This window comes from Mauremys mutica, chromosome 3 (genome assembly GCF_020497125.1).
Source record: "Mauremys mutica isolate MM-2020 ecotype Southern chromosome 3, ASM2049712v1, whole genome shotgun sequence".
In the NCBI taxonomy this organism is placed as follows: domain Eukaryota; kingdom Metazoa; phylum Chordata; order Testudines; family Geoemydidae; genus Mauremys; species Mauremys mutica.
In genome coordinates, this window is record NC_059074.1 from 153,662,998 (window position 1) to 153,685,391 (window position 22,394).

Genomic DNA, 22,394 nt, shown 5'->3' on the forward strand with positions numbered 1-22,394 from the left:
CCCAAATTAAGTTGGACAAGATTTTCAATTTACCTCAACTTTTGGGTGCTCAACTTAATGCCTTACAGGACTTGGCTTTCATGAACTCCAGAGCATCCACCCTTTGCAAATTGGGTTCATTTAAACTATCCTAAGTTAGCACCCTGAAGTTAAGCCACCTCAAATCACTAGTCACTTTTGAACATCTTGTCTATCACCTTTAGCGTGTAGCCCATGATACACCTGCTTAAACTATCATTTTCCCCAAATAGTTGTGTCATAAGATACCCTCCACTAGCTCCTATTGTAAAAAAAAAAAAACAGTTAAAAAGGCAGAGATAGAGATGAGAGTTCTACCATGCAGGTGCTAATATATCCTTAACCTTGTGAGGTACTCAGTACTATTGTGGTGAGCACTATAGAAGTACATATCAATAAATAAAATATAACTCAAAATATGGGTTAGCAAATGAAATATTTTAACAATAATTATATCAAGTATATAAACTTAATCTATTAAGTTTCAATTCGCTTTGCATAAAAATAGCAGAAATGTTTAATGTCCCAAGTCTGACTTTAAAATGAAAATACTAACCTTAGCTAAAGAGCTGGTATAATGTCACACTTGTATATTAAATGGATGTTCATATCTGACATTCAGTATGTGTTACATTTCTCTTATGACCTTAGCACCTTGGCGAACTTTTTGTATTACATCATTGTTAAATGCAAAACTGTTCTTTGTAGATCTTAGGGATACATAAGGAAGAGTATAATCACAGGTTACAGTTCTAGCGAATGCTGTTGCAAAATGTGACCTAAAAACAAATCCACTATAGGAATAAGTGTAACCATTTACTCTACAATTATAAATTCACATAGCTAATTTATATTAATTAAGTTGAATTGGATAGGGCCTGAAAGTTATTGAAATGGGAGTTTAAGAAGAAACAGACGTGTGACAGAATCATTAACATTTGTCTCTTTGGCTTTGTCCTGTTATGGAAAAATGGCCACTCCTATCTTTGGGAGGGTTATGATGTGTACCTTTTACACTTCTAAGGATTAGTTACAGAGAGTTGCACAGAAAGAGACAGCGCTGGTGTGGTCAGGAAAGGACAACCCCTCTTGTCAAGTGCCCAAGAACAGATTGTTGTGGGTGTCAAGCATTTTCAAAACAAGTTTTCTTTGTTTCAGAACAAGTTGCAGCAGGAACAGAAAAATACAAAGGTATCCTATAATCACCACTTTGCACTTCAAAAAGCGAATAGTCAGATTACTTTAATAGGATTTGGAGATCCTCTCTTTTAATTCTAACGTGGCCATGCTGTTGACACCACTGATATATTATGACTTTATTAAGAAGCGGCAGCATAATAATTCTAGTCTGGGAGGAATAGGCGAAAAACACTTGTAAGCCTCAGGGCTCTATTCTGCCCTGATCTATGGTCTGCTTAGATCTCGCTTTCACCTAATTTACTCGGAAGAGGGTGGAGTGTGGCTCTCCCAGCTAATTTATGAAAGAATCTTCTCTGACTTGAATTGTTTCCACTTTCCCCAGTAACTGGGATATTTTGTTAAGGATCAGAAAAAAGGAGAATTTCTGACCTGAGTGCCTGTTGCCAAGTATGGATATTTATACCAACGTTCTTAGATACTATGGGGATAGGGTGTTATAATAACCTGAATAGGAGAGAAATTGCATTAATGCAGTGTTCACGGTAAATTTGCTGAGGTGTAGTTTATACTTTCCCACCACTTCCAGAGCACATAACTCAAGATCTAACTAACTTTGGTACTGTTACTAGTATAGGCTTTGTGTAAAAATAAACTTTGCCTGAATAATTTCTTAAATATATTAAGTTCTGCTTTGGGTAGGTTCATCCCATCTGTTGCTGTGAACAGCATAGTGGGGAAAGGAGAGAACTCAATCAACATTTACATTGAGTCACCCACTGTGTCTTGAACATTACATCAAAGTACTGAGAATAAAGTCCCTAGTGTCTTTCCTGTAGAACTTCCTTTACAGCTTCCATGGATCTAGAGGCACTTGTGGGTGTTTTGCAACAGCAGTTCATTTGGGATGAAGAGGTGCAAACTGATTTTCATCATTTGGCACGTGAAAATTTCAGCTAGAGTGAAGTTACTTATAAGCAGGGCCAGCTCTGGCTTTTTTGCCGCCCCAAGCAAAAAAAAAACGGGGGGGGGGGGCCGCCGGAGCAGCAAAGCAGGGGAAAAAAAAAACCCAGCGCGGCTAGAGCGGGGGGAGGGGAGGACAAAAAAAATGGCGCGGCTGAATCTGCAAAGCGGATTCAACAAAAAACGGATGCAACAACAAAAAAACACAGTGTGGCCGGAGCGGTAAAGCGAGGGGGGGGGGGCAAAAACAAAAAAATGGTGCGGCTGGAGCGGCAAAGCAGGTGAGAAAAAAAAACCCTGCAGCACAGCCAGAGCGGTAAGGCAGGGAGGAGAAAAAACAAAAAACAAACAAAAAAAACCACGGCTGGAGCGGCAAAGGGGGACACAGGGGGGACAACAGCGCGGCTGGCAAAGCAGGGGAAAAAACAAAACAAAAAACCCTACAGGGCGGCCAGACCCAGGGTGCAGGGGGACTCCCTGTGCTATAGAGTGCGCGCCTGGTCTAGTGGGGGAGGGGGAGAGAGAGAAGGGGGGCGGCCAGCACTTCAGCGGGGAGCTTACCCCGCGGCCCCGATTGCCGCGCCGTCTGCTGGGAGAGCTCCGCGCTGCTCCGGTCGGCAGGGAAGGAAGGACGCAGGCTGCCCTGCCGAGTTTGCTGCAGGGCGCTCCCCTCCTCCGCACCCTACAGGGCGGCCAGAGCAGCAAACAAAACCAAAAAAAAAGCGTCCGTGCCGCCCTAGGATTGAGCGGCATGCCACCCCCTAGAATCTGCCGCCCCAAGCACCAGCTTGCTCAGCTGGTGCCTGGAGCCGGCCCTGCTTATAAGCAAATGGTGTTGTCTGAAGGAAACAGGGCAAATTTGTAGGTAATGTCTATGGAGGTGTGATTTAGTTTCTGTGGCTCTGATTCTCAGATGCATCCAATAATCACTAGCTGCAGCTGGGAGTGGGGCGGGGGGGGGTGTAGTCCTGGGCCAAGTCCTCAGCATAATTTGCAGCAGCCTCAATGCTGCCTTAAAGGGCATTACCTGGTAACACCAAGAAGCTATTCAGGCAGCTGGAGATTTCCAGAGCCCAAGGGAGCCACATTTCTTTAGCATGAGCCATGAGAAGATGACACAGAGCTCCCTGACTTTCCAGGGATCCCCATTGTTAGAGGGGAGTACACCCTCCAGCCCGATACAGCAGGTTTAAATAGGATTTGCAACAGGGACACCTCAGTTACTGGCAAATAACCCACCTTTCTCCTTTAGGCCTTATCATGAGCTAATTCAGTTTAAACTAAATCAAAGGATAAACAAAAATAGATCTGTGACTAGGGTTTTTGATTTCAAAAGGGCTAACTTTAAAGAATTAAGGAAATTAGTTAGGGAAGTGGATTGGGCTGAAGAACTTGTGGATCTAAAGGTGGAGGAGGCCTGGAATTACTTCAAATCAAAGTTGCAGAAACTATGAGAAGCCTGCATCCCAAGAAAGGGGAAAAAATTCATAGGCAGGAGTTGTAGACCAAACTGGATGAGCAAGCATCTCAGAGAGGTGATTAAGGAAAAAGCAGAAAGCTTAACAAGGAGTGGAAGATGGGAGTGATCAGCAAGGAAAGCTACTTTATTGAGATCAGAACATGTAGGGATAAAGTGAGAAAGGCCAAAAGCCCTGTAGAGTTGGACCTTGCAAAGGGAATTAAAACCAATAGGAAAAGGTTCTATAGCCATATAAATAAGAAGAAAACAAAGAAAGAAGTGGGACCAGTAAACACTGAGGATGGAGTGGAGGGTAAGGATAATCTAGGCATGGCCCAATATCTAAACAAATACTTTGCCTCAGCCTTTAATGAGGCTAATGGGGAGCTTAGGGATAATGGTAGGATGACAAATGGGAATAAGGATATAGAGGTAGATATTACCACATCCGAGGTAGAAGCCAAACTCGAACAGTTTATAAAATATATGGAGATATACCTCTCTCATAGAGCTGGAAGGGACCCTGAAAGGTCATCAAGTCCAGCCCCCTGCCTTCACTAGCAGGACCAAGTACTGATTTTGCCCCAGATCCCTAAGTGGCCCCCTCAAGGATTGAACTCACAACCCTGGGTTTAGCAGGCCAATGCTCATACCACTGAGATATCCCTCCCCCGTTAATGGGACTAAATCAGGGGGCCCAGATAATCTTCATCCAAGACTATTAAAGGAACTGGCACATGAAATTGCAAGCCCATTAGCAAGAATTTTAAATGAATCTGTAAAATCAGGGGTTGTGCCATATGACTGGAGAATTGATAACATAGTTCCTATCTTTAAGAAAGCGAAAAAAGGTGATCCGGGCAACTACAGGCCTGTTAGTTTGACATCTGTAGTATGCAAGGTCTTGGAAAAAATTTTGAAGGAGAAAGTAGTTAAGGACATTGAAGTCAATGGTAATTGGGGCAAATTACAACATGGTTTTACAAAAGGTAGATCGTGCCAAACCAATCTGATCTCCTTCTTTGAGAAGGTAACAGATTTTTTAGACAAAGGAAACACAGTGGATCTAATTTACCTTGATTTCAGTAAGGCATTTGATACGGTTCCACATGGGGACTTATTAGCTAAATTGGAAAAGATGGGGATCAATATGAAAATTGAAAGGTGGATAAGGAACTGGTTAAAGGGAAGACTACAACAAGTCATACTGAAAGGTGAACTGTCAGGGCTGGAGGGAAGTTACTAGTGGAGTTCCTCAGAGATCGGTTTTGGGACCAATCTTATTTAATCTTTTTATTGCTGACCTTGGCACAAAAAGTGGGAATGTGCTAATAAAGTTTGCGGATGACACACAGCTGGGAGGTATTGCCAATACAGAAAAGGACCGGTATATCATACAGGAAGATCTGGATGACCTTGTAAACTGGAGTAATAGTAATAGGATGAAATTTAATAGTGAAAAGTGCAAGGTCATGCATATAAGGATTAATAACAAGAATTTTTGTTATAAGCTGGAGACGCATCAGTTGGAAGTAACAGAGGAAGAGAAGGACCTCGGAGTATTGGTTGATCACAGGATGACTATGAGCCGCCAATGTGATATGGCCATGAAAAAAGCTAATGTGGTCTTGGGATGCATCGGGCAAGGTATTTCCAGTAGAGATAAGGGGTTGTTAGTACCGTTATACAAGGCACTGATGAGAGACCTCATCTGGAATACTGTGTGTAATTCCGGTCTCCCATGGTTAAGAAGGATGAATTCAAACTGGAACAGGTACAGAGAAGGGCTACTAGGATGATCCAAGGAATGGAAAACCTGTCTTATGAAAGGAGACTCAAAGAGCTTGGCTTGTTTAGTCTAACCAAAAGAAGGCTGAGGGGAGCTATGATTGCTCTCTATAAATATATCAGAGGAATAAATACCAGGGAGGGAGAGGAATTATTTAAGCTCAGTACCGATGTGGACACAAGAACAAATGGATATAAACTGGCCATCAGGAAGTTTAGACTGGAATTAGACAAAGGTTTCTAACCATCAGAGGAGTGAAGTTCTGGAACAGCCTTCCAAGGGGATTAGTGGGGGAAAAGACATATCTGGCTTCAAGACTAAGCTTGATAAGTTTATGGAGGGGATGATATAATGGGATAGCCTAATTTTGGCAATTTAATTGGTCTTTGACTATTAGTGGTAAATATGTCCAATAGCTTGTGATGTGATGTTAGGTGGGGTAGGATCTGAGTTACTACAGAGAATTCTTTCCTGGATGTCTGTCTGGTGAGTCTTGCCCATATGCTCAGGGTTTAGCTGATCGCCATATTTGGGCTTGGGAAGGAATTTTCCTCCAGGGCAGATTGGCAGAGGCCCTGGGGGTTTTTCACCTTCCTCTGCAGCGTGGTGCACAGGTCACTTGCAGGAAGATTCTCTGCATCTTGAAGTCTTTAAACCATGATTTGAGGACTTCAATGGCTCAGACATAGGTTTGATAAAGGAGTGGGTGGGTGAGATTCTGTAGCCTGCGTTGTGCAGGAGATCAGACAAGAAGATCATAATGATCACTTCTGACCTTAAAGTCTATGATTCTATCATTATCTAGGGGAAAGGGTTTTTAAAAGAAACCAACACATGAGCTAATATGATTTTAAACTCCACTCAACACCTCTAAACAGGATTTAACTCTTTCAAATGTCATGGTCAGTCCTTGGGGTAATGTTTTTTAAGGTGTTAAATCCTTTTACACTAGCTGCTAATACATTTTTAAACAGCAGTTAACTGAAATGCTTAAATGACAAGTAGTATCTAAAGGATCAAGTTTGTCCACAAAACTGGCACCAGGTAGGAATCTAAATGGGACTAGCTGAGGCGGCCTCCAAGAAAGGAGGAACATAAATCCAGACATTTAAGGATCTAGGAGAAGGTGGTGACAACATCTATATCTTTAGAAGATGAATCCAAATTTTTTATTGGAGGGCTTTCACTTGCCATTGAAAACCAGTGCCAAGACAGACTACCATATGATGATGAGTGCTCTGCTCTGGGGACTGAGTTTACAGCGGGTATGGAAGAGCCTTTGCAACCATGCTTTGATCATCAAGAATTATTTATTTTTCCTCCAGAAATAATCGCTTGAAATATAATGCACTGGGACAACTATAGCCTGAGTTTTTGACATAGATGAAAAATGTCAGTACAAATAGATGACTTTGAGGCTGTCAGTGTCAGAAAACTTGGCACCAAAACACTCCTGCACAAGCGAAGTTTGAAGTGCCTATCTTTCTCCAACTTGGCTTTTTGAGTGAATTGGGAAGATGATTGACAACCATCAAGTCCTTGTCCCAGATGTGGGAAGGATAATAAATGCTGGTTGAGAAGGCACTTTGTGGCTTTTTCTCTCATAGTTTGAATCCTGATTGTTCTGGGGTCAGGATCTGACATTTTTGGAACATCAAGGTGGTGAAGAGAAACAGAAACCTTTTACCAGTTCTCAGCGCTCTTACACACCAACCAGTAACAAGAAAACTATTAAGCAATTATCTATAAGAGCAAAAGGAACAACAACAAAAAAAAAAAAAAAAAAAAAGAGCGAGAAAGCAGAAAGTGCATCACAATGGCAGGACTCTTTCAGCATAAGTTCCTGGGAAGCTTTGTGTAATGGGAAATTACTACAGCTAAACAATTTCAACTCTAGTTTGTGGAGAGGATTTTCATTGTTGGAATCTAAAGGTCAAACAATGGCGTTGCAAATCAGTAGAAACCACCTCATAATGGCACAGTACAGTGTCAGTGCAGATTTGCTACCATTTAAACAATAAAATCCAACACTGCAACTGCATTAAAATAACATTAAACTTAGGGTGAAATTTCACAAAAGCAAGTGAATTGTGAGTCAAGTATGTTTTCAACACTTGGCTTCCAAGCCTCTTGGATTTAGACATGTATTAGTATATGTGGCCTTCTTGAGACCTTGCACCACTGTCAGGGTTTTAAATGACTGGAAAAACATGCAAACACTGAGTGGTCTGATTCTTCCTTTTCTCAGATATGTACTATGTGCAATAGCGAAACTTTCTTTTTAGTGTATAGTAAGGTCAAGGAAAAATAAGTGCTTTACTCTCAGTAATGTCCTTGAGCATAGCACTTGCAATTCAGAGTACGCTATTATCAACATGTATTGGTTAAATACAGAGAATGTGTGTTGTTTTCTGAAATGCTAAAGAAAAATTGCCATAGAAACCCAATGACTTACACCTTGAACTTGGAAAATGACCATTTGAAGAAACAAAAACAAAAGATTCTTGCAAGACACTTATCAAAGAGCTAGACATTTGCCTGTGCGATGATAAACACCCATTCTGAGCAGCGAAGATAGCAAACCCCTTATACTCAGGGCATGTCTACACTGGCAGTTACAGCGCCAGCAGTTACAGTGCCGTTCAGAGAACGCTGAAGGGAAACCGCTTTTGTGTGTTCACACTGTCAGCTGCCTGCGCAATAGCGTGTTCGCACTTGCAGTGGTATTTGGAGCAGTGTACTCTGGGCAGCTTCCCATAGAGCATTTTTTCCTCTTTTGCCACTAAGAGTTGTGGGAAGACAGAAGGGTCGCAGGGCATCCTGGGTCCTGTCCCAATACCCCATGATGCACTGCATCGCATCCCAGAAATCCCTCTGCTTCCGTCCGCATTTGGCGCCATCTTTTTGTGTACTGCGCACCCTGCCTCTTCGGGCTGCAGGAATGGATCCCAAACTGTTGACCAGTATGCTTCCCGCTCTCACTAACACGTCACGAGTAGCAGTAGAGCTCAACATTGATCTCACCATGCATAGAAGCTACGACACGAGATTGCTTGTGGCATTCACGGAGGTCCTGACCACAGTGGAACACCGCTTTTGGGCTCGGGAAATAAGCACTGAGTGGTGGGATCACATCATGATGCACATCTAGGATGACAAGCAGTGGCTGAAGAACTTTAGATTGAGGAAAGCCACATTCATGGGATTCTATGATGAGCTCGCCCTAGCCCTGCAGCCCTGTGAGAACATGAGAATGAGAGTTGCCCTGCCATCAGAAAAGCATGTGGCGATTGCACTGTGGAAGCTGGCTACTCCAGACTGCTGCCAATCGGTCACTAACCAGTTCGGAGTGGGAAAGTCGACCACTAGACTCGTGTTGATGGAAGTGTGCAGGGGCCATTAATTGCATCCTGCTCCGAAAGACTGTGACTCTGAGCAACATGCGTGACATTGTGGATGGCTTTGCACAAATGGGCTTCCCTAACTGTGGAGGGCCAATAGATGGCACGCATATTCCAATTCTGGCACCAGACCACCTAACCACTGAGTACATTAATCTGAAGGGGTATTTCTCTATGGTTCTCCAGGCACTTGTGGATCACCGTGGGCATTTCACAAACTTTAACGCAGGCTGGTCTGGAAAGGTGCATGACACATGCATCTTTTGGAACTCTGGCCTGTTCAGGAAGCTGCAAGCAGGGACTTCCTTCCCGAAAGAGATCACCGTAGGGGAAGTCGAAATGTCCATTGTGATCTTGGGAGACCCTGCCTGCCCCTTAATGCCGTGGCATACACGGGGCAACTTGACAGCAGCAAGGAGCAGTTCAACAACAGGTTGAGCAAGTGCAGAATGACTGTTGAGTGTGCTTTTGGCTATTTAAATGCCCGCTGGCGCTGCCTCTATGGGAAGCTGGACCTGGCCGATGACAATATTCCTATCCTTATAGCTGCGTACCTCACACTCCATAATATTTGTGAAGAGAAGGCTGTAAGCTTCATTCAGGGCTGAACCGCAGAGGCACAGCACCTGGAGGCTGAGTTTGAACAGCCAGAGACCAAGGCTATTAGAGGGGCACAGCACGAGGCCATAAGGATTAGGGATTCCTTGAGACAGCAATTTGAAGCTGAAAGCCACTAATGTTTGTTGCTCTGCTTGAGAGTGCAGTGCTTGTAATGCTAGGAGGTGATTGTGGTTGGTGCAAACAATGCACTGTGAAGGTTTAAGAAAATTGCCTGTTGCTTTGCAAGACTCTGTTTGCTTTCAATTAGAATAAAGATTTCTTTCAAACCAACACAATTATTTTATTAAAAAACAACAACCAGAGGAGAGAGTCAAAGAAAAAAAACCATCAGTAGTGAGGGGGATAGGGAAGGGAAGGTCCCAGGAGGAGGCGGAGTCCTTGGATGGCTGAAGATTTGTGTATGTCCAGGGACCATATCCAGCATTCTCCTTTGGAGTACATTGCAGCGGCTACTGTACTTCAGCAGGGCCAAACTGCAGAGGGATGAGTGTTGAATGCAGTGGGTACTGGGAGTCTGCAGTACTGGACTGTGATGGGGCAGGAGTGGAATGCAGCAGGTACAGACTGGGGTCAGGAGGTTGATAAGAGTGTGTTGGCAGTGTCTGGGGGAAGCATGGGAAAGAGTATTACGACAGTGGCTGCAGGGGAGGGTGGGTGCAGAGCTGCTCGGTTTGCAGTGCTAGTAGCGCCTGGAGCGTGTCTGCTTGGCACTCCATAACGTTTAAGAGCCGCTCCGTGGCTTCATTCTGGCGTGCCGCATTCTCCTTTCGGTCCCTCTTCTCGCTGTCCCCTCCTTCAATTCCTGTTTCCCAGCAGCGGAGTGCATCATAACTTCATGCAGAAAGTCCTCCTTAGTTCCTCTTGGCCACTTTCTAATTCTGCACAGCCACTCAGCTGACGATAACAAAGAGGGAGGCTGGGCTCCCAAGGTCATCTCTGTGAAGTTTAAACACATTTTACAGAAGCAGTATTGTTTGCAACACATAGAACACTGATTCAGTGATTTATAACACAACCAGTACTCACACACCTGTCACTAACTGGCTGACCCCAGGCAAGCACACATGAAGCACAAGACCCCCAAAATTGTGAGTAGCCACAGAGGAAATCAGTGTTCCCGGACCCTACTGTACACTGAGCATGTGGCTCTTGGGGAGAGCCAGTACTGTAGGGGGTGGGGCCTGATTATCATTCCTGTCCCCACACTTTCCACAGGATGTGATCATTATGGAAGATACCTCGCTGCTGAGGGTGAGCAGGGAATCAAGGGAAGGCCTTCTCCAAGACTGCGACTTCCACCCTGGCCCCTATGTGACTTGCCTGTGTGCAGCAATGGTCCCCCACCCCCGTGACAGCAGAGTGGTGCAGGAAAGTTACCGTTAATGGGGCAAGAAACAAAGCAGCTCTGCCAAAGAACCTGCGGCAGCAGAGTGCCCAGTATCTCCATGAGAGTTTCCTGGAGATCTCTGAGGCAGATTCCTGTGAAGTGAGGGGGTCAATCAACAGCCTGTTCTGCCACTCAGACTAGGCATGTGGTGAGAGACAAGCCTGCTTTCTGCAACCCTCCTGCCCCCAATAACTTGCTTCAGCGATTCCCCAAATCAAATCCACTTCCCAGGGGCCTCCTCTCCTGTTTGCACTTCACCAACATCCAACAGCTGTGACTGGCTAGCCTCCTCCAGAGTAGAAAAGAGCTCCTAACTGCATGCATCTCTGACCTCCGAGTCATCCTCTGCCTCTGGGTTCCCCTACCCCTCCACATCCTCACCCAAGATTTCTCCTCCTGGCTTGGTCCACTCTTGACTGGCACACGAGCCACCGAAGTATCCACAGTGGTCTTCGCAGTGGAGGTGGAGTCACCGTGGAATATCACGTCCAGCTCTTTGTAGAACTGGCAGCTCATGAGCGCAGCACCAGAGTGGCAGTTTGCCTCCCGCACCTTCTGGTAGGCGTTCCGCAGCTCCTTCACTTTGACCCTGCACTGTAGTGTGTCCCAGTCATGGCCCCTTTCTGTCATGCATTGTGAAATCTGTCTGTAGGTATCATAATTCCTATGGCTGGAGCATAGCTGGGATTGGACAGCGTCCTCTCCCCAAATGCTGATGAGGTCCAGCAGCTCAGCATTGCTCCAAGCGGGGGATCGCCTGGGGTGTGGAGTAGGCATGGCCATCTACAAAGATGTGTTGAGACCACTGCACACATCACTGAGCAAACAGGAAGGAGACTTTCAAAATTCCAAAGAATTTACAGGGTGGGGAATGACGGTTGGTCACCTGAGGGCAGCACAGTAGAGTTCAAACCGATGACCAGAGAGGCGAGAACAGGCACTGTGGGACACCTCCCGGAGCCCAGTCGCAGCGCTGTGATCGATCACGGTGTCTACACTGACACCACAGCGCTGTAGCCCCGGCGCAGAAAGCTGTACGCCTCTAGTCCGGATGGTTCTTTACAGCGCTGCAACTGTGCAGTTTCTGATCACTATGTGGCTTGGCAGTGTGTACACCTCGGGAGTTACAACACAGAAAGCTGCTTTACTGCGCAGAAACTTGCCAGTGTAGACAGGGCCTCGGTGTCAGCTAAGACCTAAACAGTTGTGAGGGGTTGCAAAGGCATCATGTTCAGCACCTGGGTAAGAGGCTTTTGCACACAGGAATTTTGCTGCACTCCAGGGAGTGTTGCAGCCAGTCCTCCTTAGCTTGCTGTAATATTGTGATATAGGAGCATTTGAGGGGGAGGAAGTAAAGCAGAGAAATGAAGGGACCTCAGAGTTTCCCAAAAGGAAAAAAAAAGTCAACCAAAAAGTGACACAATCTCTCCAGTCCCAAAGTGGTACAAGGCAGAGATGCCACAAACCAAGCAGCATCAGAGCAGGCTTCCCAGTCCTCATTGTGTCTCAACAGGTACCTGGAAGACTGCATTATTTTTAACACCCTCTTGTCTGGAATCGAAAGACTTGCATGGTGGGAGATGGGATTTTAAAACACTTTTGAGACTTTTAGTTGTATCAGAGGGTAACGTATTGTAAAAATAAAAATGTGGTTTCTAATTGCTAAGAAATATCTTGCCCAGTGTTCTGTGGCGTAGCACTATTCAAGTTCTAAATTGCTGAGAGCATTAAGTCATTCAGTATGAATGGGGTTAAATGAATGGGTATTGTGAGAAATTAGTAATTGCTTAAAGTTTTTGGTTACATATGGGGTGTGTGTGTGTGTGTGTGTGTGTGTGTGTACAAGATGCAAGTATGTATGTGGTTGCATATCATTTTTAAACTCAAATCTATATAATAGAAACTTTATTCAGTATGATGAAAGCCATTTTCTATCTCTTCTGCAGAAGAATGTAGACTAGCACAGCCTCTTTGTTTCTCTTTAGAATTACTTGGCTTTGTTTCTGTTGGAGTTATTCTTTCCCATAGTCATCCTCAGCCTGATGTAGGGCAATGTCCTCTTCAGCTCTAGTCTTTCTCTTGTCACAAAAGGCTGGTGGAACCTCACCACACTGCACCAGTGCCAGCAGACAAATTCATGGAACGTCTTTGTTTTCTTAGCCAGTAACAACTCCACGAGTCTGGTCCCTCCAATTAATAATCTCCAGAAATGAGCAAAAATCAAAATTTCCATCTCAGATGAAATTTTAATATTTTGATATTTGTTAAAACCTGATATATTGTTGTGGTGCGGCTTTGCCGCAGTTTGTCTCTCAGCGGGGCTGTGTGGTATCCCACCGCCTCGCTCTAGTCTGCCGGCCGTCAGCTCTGCGGTTGGGGGGAATAACGTAGACTCAGTTAGGGGCTCAGGCCCTTGGAGCGGGGGCTGAGTCAATAGTCAAATGGCGGCCCAGGCCCTAGGTCAGGGCAGGGCAGCCAGCAAACAGTCAGAGACTCAGGCCCTTAGGCAGGGACTGAGTCAGCAGTTCAATAACAGCCCAGGCCCTAGGTCAGGGCGGGGCAACGAACAAACAGTCAGAGACTCAGGCCTTTAAGCAGGGGCCGAGTCAGTAATTCCATAGCAGGAGGTCCTAGCCTCTCCAGGCCAGGGAGAAGGGGGAGTCTGCCACCCTAGGAGTGGGTGGCAGGGGGGACACAGGACTTCCCACTCCACTGCGTCCCAGCCCGGGGCCCTAGCAGCAGCAAAGACTCGCTGCTGTCGGTGGGGATCCTGGCCGCAACACACTGACATAGGCTCTGGCAGTGCTGCAGCCAGACTGGGGTCGGCTGCCCCTGGGCTACTTCCGCACTCCTCCTCGTAGGGTACCTGGGTCGTGCTCGCGTCCTTGGCTGTCTCGAACAGCATCGGTTCCTCGGGGTACGCAGCAAAGGGCAGGCTCGGCTCCTCCTCGGGGTAGCTGGCCCGGGGCAGGCTCGGCTCCTCCTCGGGGTAACTAGGAAGGGGCAGGCTCGGCCAGTCCTCCTCGGGGTAGCGAGCACGGGGTAGGCTCGGCCAGTCCTCCTCGGGGTAGCGAGCACGGGGTAGGCTCAGCTGGCCGGGTGCGAGATCCGGCTGGCTGCGGCCTGCTGCTGTCTCCCAAGAGGGAGCTCGGTCGCAGACGTCTGGCCTCTGCGGCGGCTGGTTCTTCACTGAGCTCTGCAGGTGAGCTTTTATACCTCCGGGTCTGCACCGTGACCTCTGAGGGGCGGGCGCAGGACCCAGTGGCTCCGCCCACGTTGGTGTTAGGGGAGGCTCGTCTCTCAGCAGGGCTGTGGGGTATCCCACCGCCTCGCTACAATTGTAAAGAGCAACAAAGAGTCCTGTGGCACCTTATATACTAACAGACATATTGGAGCATCATCTGACGAAGTGGGTATTCACCCACGAAAACTTATGCTCCAATACGTCTGTTAGTCTATAAGGTGCCACAGGACTCTGTCGCTTTTTACAGATCCAGATTAACACGGCTACCCCTCTGATACTTGACAACCTGATATATTGAAAGTATTCATAGAACAAAAAGTGCTATAAATGTTTTGATTTGAGCCAGTTCAATATTAAACTTCATCTGCTGGTGGTGCTGTACCATGGAGGTGCAGTTTGTGTGCCTCATGCAGTTATTCTTTCCTAAGGGCAAGGGCCCCTGGCTGGATCACATCTTCCGTGATGCATTATAGTCATGTGACTCCTGTAATGCACTATGTAGCTCAGAGGGGAGACTGCAGTGCATTGTGGGAGCCTGGCCCGTAATAGAGAATGGGACCATAAAACACCTGTACTACAACTCCCATAAGGCACTGTGGCACTTCAGGCAGATAAAGTTCACTGTCAAACTGACTTGAATCAAAACATTTTTCAGTGCAGCAAACCAAAATGTTTCAATTCAGGTCAAATTGAGCTGAAACAAAATATTTTGTTTTCATTTGCCAATGGGAAAAATCAAAAAATTTCAGCAAAATTAAAAATTTCAATCTTCAAACACTGCAAAAATTATTTTGACAGAAAATTCCCAACCAGCTCTAATAATCTGAGTCATTTGACTTCTTTCTATTCTCCTCTCCCCATATGGAGACTCTAGACCAGGGGTGGGAAAACCACGGCCCACAGGCCACTTTAAACTGGCCCGCGAGCTCCCGCTGGGGAGCAGGGTCTGAGGCTTGCCCCGCACCACACAGCTTGGCCTCACTCTGGCCAGGGCGCCGGGTCAGGGGCTACACCACGTGGCTCGGCCCCGCTGCAGTGCTCCAGCCAGGGCGCATGGTCAGGGCCGCACCACACGGCTCCCAGAAGCCATGGCATGGCCCCGCTCTAGCCAGGGCACAGGGTCAGAGCCTGCTCCATACAGCTCCTGGAAGCTGTGGCATGGCCCCGCTCTGGCTTCTAAGGGCTCTAATGGGAGCTGCAGGGACGGTGCCTGCGGATGGGGCAGTGTGCAGAGCCGCCTGGCCTCCCCTCCGCGTAGGAGCCAGAGAAGGGACAAGCCACTGCTTCTGGGAGCTTGCACCCTTGAGCCTCTCCCTATGCCCCAACCCCCTGCCCCAGCCCTGATCCTCCTCCCACTCTCCAAACTCCTCGATCCCAGCCCAGAGCACCCGTCTGCACCCCAAACCTCTCATCCCCAGCCCCACCCCAGAGCCTGCACCCCCAGCCAGAGCCCTCACCCTCACCCCTGCCCCAGCCTTGAACCCCCTCCCACCCTCTGAACTCCTCCGTTCCAGCCCAGAACACCCTTCTGTACCCCAAACTCCCCAGCCCCACCCCAGAGCCTTCACCCTCAACCCCAATTTTGTGAGCATTCATGGCCCGCCATACAATTTCTATCCCCTGGTGTGGCCCTCAGGCCAAAAAGTTTGCCTACCCCCGCTCTAGACAATTCCCGTCATTTCTCGAACATTTCTTAAGTTTGGCATTTCCTCTCTGTCCCCACCAGTAAAACACAGATTTACACTATGACACACTCTTACCTGAATTGCCCCTTTTTCATCTCCCTGTCTCTCATCCCCAGTCTGTCCAACATGCTGCAGCTAAAATAATTGTCTGAACATGTCACATGGCTGAAGTTCTTTGCATGTCCTCTGTTTCTTTCTGCAGCCAACCAGTAAGTGTGTTGAATAATCATTATCTTAAGTCTTCCATAATGTCTTGCATCTCAGGTACCAAGATGGGAAAACTCATCCTGGGTAATAGTCTTTGATATTACCTGTACCTCATTCTGGGCAAGATAACAAATGACAAAGTAGAAACCTAAACGTGGCTTAAGAGTTGGGAAGGAAGAATAGACATTTAATTTTATGAAGTTTGACATTCATTTTTGGAAAAACAAGGAGTCCGGTGGCACCTTAAAGACTAACAGATTTATTTGGGCATAAACTTTTGTGGGTAAAAAACCTCACTTCTTCAGATGCATGGAGTGAAAGTTAAAGATGCAGGCATTATGTAATGACACATGAAGAGAAGGGAGTTACCTCACAAGTGGAGAACCAGTGTTGACAGAGCCAATTCAATCAGGGTGGATGTAGTCCACTCCCAATAATAAATGAGGAGGTGTCAATTCCAGGAGAGGCAAAGCTGCTTTTGTAATGAGTCAGCCACTCCCAGCCCCTATTCAAGCCCAAATTAATGGTGTTAAATTTGCAAATGAATTTTAGTTCTGCTGTTTCTCTTTGAAGTCTGTTTCTGAAGTTTCTTTGTTCAAGAATAGTTACTTTTAAATCTGTTATAGAATGTCCAGGGAGATTGAAGTGTTCACCTACTGACTTTTGTATGTTACCATTCCTGATGTCCGATTTGTGTCCATTTATTCTTTTACGTATTCATTTTTGGGTACATGGAACCCTTAGAAGAGCAATAAGTTTAATCTGAACTAACAATAGAGTAATGTGCTTGCTGAAATAGTGCTGTAGAATCACACTGTAAGGAGGAATTTAAATTAGTATTGCAGCAGCACAGACAAGCACACAAGAGTGAAAAGAAAGGATATTGTAGATGTAGATAAAGATAGCATGGAGTGTGTACTTAGTGTCAATAAGATTTAATTTGGGAATCATGCCACAGCAGAAAGCTGACTGAAAAGTGATACAGTATTTGTGGTGTTAATGCAACAGGGAAGAGAAATATAGATGGCAGTTTTGGAAATGGAACTAAATATAGAAATACTCTCTCACATATCCAACTTAACAAAAATGAACTTTCTTGCCATTTAGGAAAATATGTGGCTTTTTGAGAGACTGTTGAAACTAGAAGTCAAGAGGAAAGGAGCAGGCATAAGAGGACAGGTTCCAGAGGGGAAGGAAGCAAGCAATTTAAAATAAACATGTAGAGGAAATATAATCAAACATTAAGACAACACAAGGAGAAATGCTAAGAAGATAACAGAGATGCTATGGTTGACAAAATATAAGGGAAATTCCCATATGTAGCAGAATGTTGAGAGCTAGTCATGATATATTCCAGTAGGCCATATTTTCAAATGTTTACTACAAAAATGTAAGTGCAAACCACATATCTTCTTGTACAAATCAGATGATAACACACACTCTTAGCTGGTATAGCCATACTGATGTGAAGTCACTTTTGTGAACACAGTTTCAGAGTCCACCTCTTCCAAAATTTGGTCCACAAAATCAGGAGCTTTTGTGTATTCAGTAGAGGATACATACTGGTTTACTATTTTGTGTGTGCGCTCTCGCTTGCTCTCTCGCTCTCTCTGTTTCCATTATCATTCTTAGGCTCAAGGTGTGATCTCAGATTCCCTAAGGCATCCTGCAATATTCTTATCTTGCACTACTCATCTGGCCTTTAGCCAGTATTCTCACACAACCTTACAAATTTTATGCAAGTTGATTGTCATTGTCTTCTAATGAGCTTAGCAGGCATATTGCCACAAAGAGGAGAGGAGCTTTCCCTCTTTTGATCTTACGGTATTTTCAGTATCAGTCGTGTTCAGGAGTAATTATTCAGTGGCATCAAGAAATTCTATCCAGTTTATGAAATTAGATCTCTCAATTGATTGTGGAGATTCAGCATATCCACTTGTCTGATGCGATATCTGGAATTCTTGGCATGCATTATTACCATAGTAATACAGTGAACATAATTTACAGGTATCTTCATTTCAGAAATTACAAAGAAATACTCTGTGAGAAAATATAAATATAGATTGTAAAGCAGATTTAAAAGAAAAACTAGAAAAATGAAGAGTTCACAATATAGAGAGTAGTAGGTGAAAGTCACAAGTGGCAGAATTAAGATTTAATTTCCTTTGATTTACTTGGCAAATAAAAGATCTTGAGGAGCCTATAATTGCAGAAGTGGACACATTTTGCTGTTAGTACAGAGTCCCAAAGGTACAGTATAAACCAACTTGCAGTGATCAGGATGGATTCATTCTATGCGTTGATAAAGTGACTCACTAAGTTCATCATAGAGAAGACAGTGATACCAAGGTCCAGAATATACAAAGTACACCCCATTTACAAAATGATTCGTCTTTATTCCAAACTTTCACTCAGAAAGTTGTTTTGTTTTACCAATTAGCAAGCAAGGAATTACTGCTCATCCATTTAATTTATTCACCACAGAGAATTAACTGTCAACTCTGATCCTGTATTTCATAAATGTTCCTGGAAGAAGGCAGATCAAGAGTTTATCCATTGCCAGTATTCTCACTTTCCCAGCTAATTGTGCAATTCCACTGAGTGATTGTGGTGCTATATTTGAAGCTTTTTCAAAAGTTGAGTAAATCCAGTTATCCCAGAAGCGTGGTGAGCATCAAGTATATAACAGATGCCAAATTTGTAATGCTGTAGCAAATGGTTTAACCTTTCCCTTCACACTGTTTCTCACTCAGGTCATGGCTACACTTGCAAATTTGCAGCGCTGCAGCAGGGTGTGAAAACACACCCTCTCCAGCGCTGCAAATTGCGGCGCTACAAAGCGCCAGTGTGGTCAAAGCCCCAGCGCTGGGAGCGCGGCTCCCAGCACTGTATGTTATTCCCCACAGAGAGGTGGAGTACGGACAGCACTGGGAGAGCTCTCTCCAAGCACTGGCGCTTTGACTACACTTAGCGCTTCAAAGCGCTGCCGCGGCAGCGCTTTGAAGTGCAAGTGTAGCCATAGCCTCAGAGAGCTCAACGCTGCTTATCTCTGTACCTGATATACCATTGTACCTAGACTAAAGGAATTAGAATACAAATCAAGGGAAGAAAAGAGAGCAATTGCCAATGATTCACGAAAGCTATCCACAAAATATTTTTTCCTGCAAAATATAGTTTTGGAATGTATAAAATATTGAATATGCATGAGACAAAGTTATGCTGACACTACAAGACAACATTGGTACTGATCACATTAGTAGTGCTGCATATGATTGTGGTCAGTTCATCAAAGGAAGTAACGCTACTGAAATTAAAAAGATTGAAGCACAAGGATCACCAAAATACACTGTAGAATTTTGAGAAGTAGGCCTCTTATTTATGTGACTAAATATGGACATAGGCAGCTAACTTCAGGCTCCCATTTTTTAAAAATCTTGGCTGTGGGTACCATGCACACATGATTGTTCTGAGTTTGTTCTTTGCTAACCACAAACTTTCTTTTTCCCCACTAGGGCTTATTTCAAAACGTTTGTCCCTCAGTTCCAAGAGGCAGCTTTTGCGAATGGAAAGCTGTAGGAAACACCAGGTCTGGAGAAGATGCCAGACAGATTATTACATCCACATGCATGTCAGCCCCAAGAGGACTTCCTGGAAGTGGGTTGGAATCTCTTTTTTTTTTATACTTTTTGCCTCTGGAATAGCTTTGATCTCCACAGACTTCATTAACTCTATAAAACAAGGACCTCAGCTGGCTAATTCTAAACTGAATATTTGATACTCCTTCTCCAATCCTCTGCTACCACTATCATTTCCTTTTATAGCCACTGGATTAAATTAAAACCTTAGTGTTTAGATGTGATACCATTGCCCTGTGACAACAATGTTTAATGCGATGCCTTGTTTCAGAAATGCTTGTCTTTCAGGTGTTGTTAAGAAGCGATTGTTTTCATACCAGTATTCTGTTGTTCTGAACCTTTGTATATTTTCAGCATATCCTAATAATATATAAAGCTGCCATAATTACCAGAAATGCCTAATGGACTATATAATGCCATATTCTGCCTCTGACATTTGCCTATATTTATGGTTCTTATCGACACATGTATGAGTCCCAATATTTAACTGCTCACTGCCTTTCAGATGTGTCTGATGTTGACATGGCAGTATTTTTTTTAATATCTCAGCTGAAAACTCATCATGAGTTGAATTCAGTGTCTTTATAGTCTAGTTTATTTCAGGTAACACAACTTAAGGTGACTTTCTAATTGACATCAGTTGCTGTTACTGAGAAAGGTCTATCGCTTTAGTATCAACTGTTCAAGTAAATTAAGTTGAGTAAATTAAGGAGACAAACTAGAGCTCCTGCATAGTCCTACAACTCTGTCAAGTAACGTAAATACCACTAATGAAACAGGCCTTTAACAAGGAATTACTGGAGTCTTTGAAGGCAACAGATACAATAATCTAGGGAAACAGATTTATTTAACCTAAGACTTGCAGTTTTAGTCAGCACATATATGTAAAGAATTGATGAGAAGACATAATGGGATGCATCAGTCTTTCTAATGCTGTAATGGTAAATGAAGAATCCCAGCCACTCATCTTCCCCTTCTTGTGATATGTTATAGCTGACTCTTAGTGGTGTCACTTCCCAAATTAAATTGTAGACAGACCAGGGTACTTTCCAGCATGGAATAAAGTTTGTGTGTTGTTATAAATGGAATACAGAAAAGGTACTTTCTGCTAAGTGTTAGGGAACTGGACTGATGAGCTGTTCTGAAGACATAATAGTGAAAAGTAATATATCAATATTTCTGTTGATGTTATTAAATATGTATACAAATTTTAATTGATTGGCAGTATTGCCCCAATCTCCTTGTAACTTTGGATTTTTAGAGAAAAGTATTGTCTACTAGAAAAACTGTGTGTCCAAGGAACAAGTGTGATCCTTGTAAATTAAATTTTCTTAATACATTCTATTAGTCTAGTTTCCCTGAGAAACTACCAACCTTCTAGCAAATTCTGTTTTTTTTAAATGACCATATACTATTGAAAGTCAAAATCAGTTAGGAGTTAAATACCAAGTTGAAGTCAAATCATAGGCCTTATTCCAAGTCTAAAGAAAAATGGGGACAGATTTTGACCCTTTATCCGGTCCCTTGTAACTGTTGCTGAGTCACAAAGGGGCTGTAAACAGCCTTCAAAGGGCTGAGGACAAATTCTCCCAGCACAGGTACTACGTTGCGCTGCTGTAAACAGAACTGAAGCCCTTTGCTGAGCTAAGCTAAGCAGGGTTGTTTTTAAATATATCTTAGCTATGCACGCATCATTACTGCATATGAACAAAATTTACATTAATCTATACGAGACAACCATAAACCTGCACTTCCTGAGGTATAAATCAAAATTACGTACAAATACGCCAAGACTATTTCATATATGCTGTGGTTGGGAGGGGATATAGAAAGACAGTTATTCTCTTGCTGAAATCCAAGTCCCTGTGCTAGTTTTTTTGCTCTGTCTCTGAAATTAAATATTTCAAATGTTTCTTTTCTAGTGATGCACAGCTGAAACTAAGTAACAGTAGCTTGTATACCATTATGTATCTACACTGTATTTATTAACTTAGGAACTCTGTGATGGGACCGACTTCTTTAAGAAGATTTGGAAGGTTCACTCAAGAATATCTGCTTCGATTTTTGATTGCTCAAGTGGCATCCGTAATATCTCAATTTTTTATCTTATTTACATGTCAGAAATTGTCATGAAGCTACCAAAGGCTGGTAATGTTCCTCAAGCATTTCATTATGACAGTCACCTACACATTTTTAATCAAAATTCTACCCTTAACATCAATACTATGTATTTTGGACATTGGACTACTCTAGTACTGTGGTCTCTGTGCTCCAAAACTCTCCTAAGGCGCCACTCCAACACTATACAGAACTAACCAATCATTTGATATGTTCAAATTCATTAATATCTAATGGCTGTTCAGTGGCTTAGATGAAATGACTTGATGGTTTCAGTTCAGTTCCTAATTGATCATATGTCCACATGACAAACCACAGTTGGCATTATTGTTTGCCATGTAGTCAGAGAGTCCATGGATTGAAAGGATGATGGAGATTGAGCTTTATTACCCTAATTTGTAGTCCCTCAAAATCACAATTGAGGTCCATTGTCCTCCATTGGGAGAAACTTGTACTGCCTGTAGCTTGGATAAATGGGTAATTTCAATCTCCAGGTCTAACATTTTGGAATTTTCATTTTTTTTTAAAGTACAGAATTCTGCTCCTAGATGGTATGAGCATTTGCTTTTCCCCATCTGTAAAATGGAAATAATTATATTAACCTCCATTGTAAAGCACTGCGAGATCTACTGATGAAGAGCATTATAGAAGAGCTACGTGGTGTAGTTATTTATCATTCCAGAGCAGTGCTTCTCAAGCTGTAATCCATGAACCACTAACAGTCCATAGA

General features: G+C 44.0%; 1 protein-coding gene across 2 annotated transcripts in view; it reads left to right on the forward strand.

The window, feature by feature from the left end:
* BABAM2 (BRISC and BRCA1 A complex member 2) overlaps window positions 1-20,760 on the forward strand; it is a 331,069-nt gene extending 310,309 nt beyond the window's left edge. For both annotated transcript variants that reach the window (XM_045011497.1, XM_045011496.1), the window contains exon 12: window positions 19,424-20,760. In XM_045011497.1, the coding sequence (XP_044867432.1) occupies window positions 19,424-19,487 (64 nt within the window). In that variant the 3' untranslated portion in view covers window positions 19,488-20,760. The remainder of the gene's footprint in view (window positions 1-19,423) is intronic.
* Window positions 20,761-22,394: the final 1,634 nt, after the last annotated feature.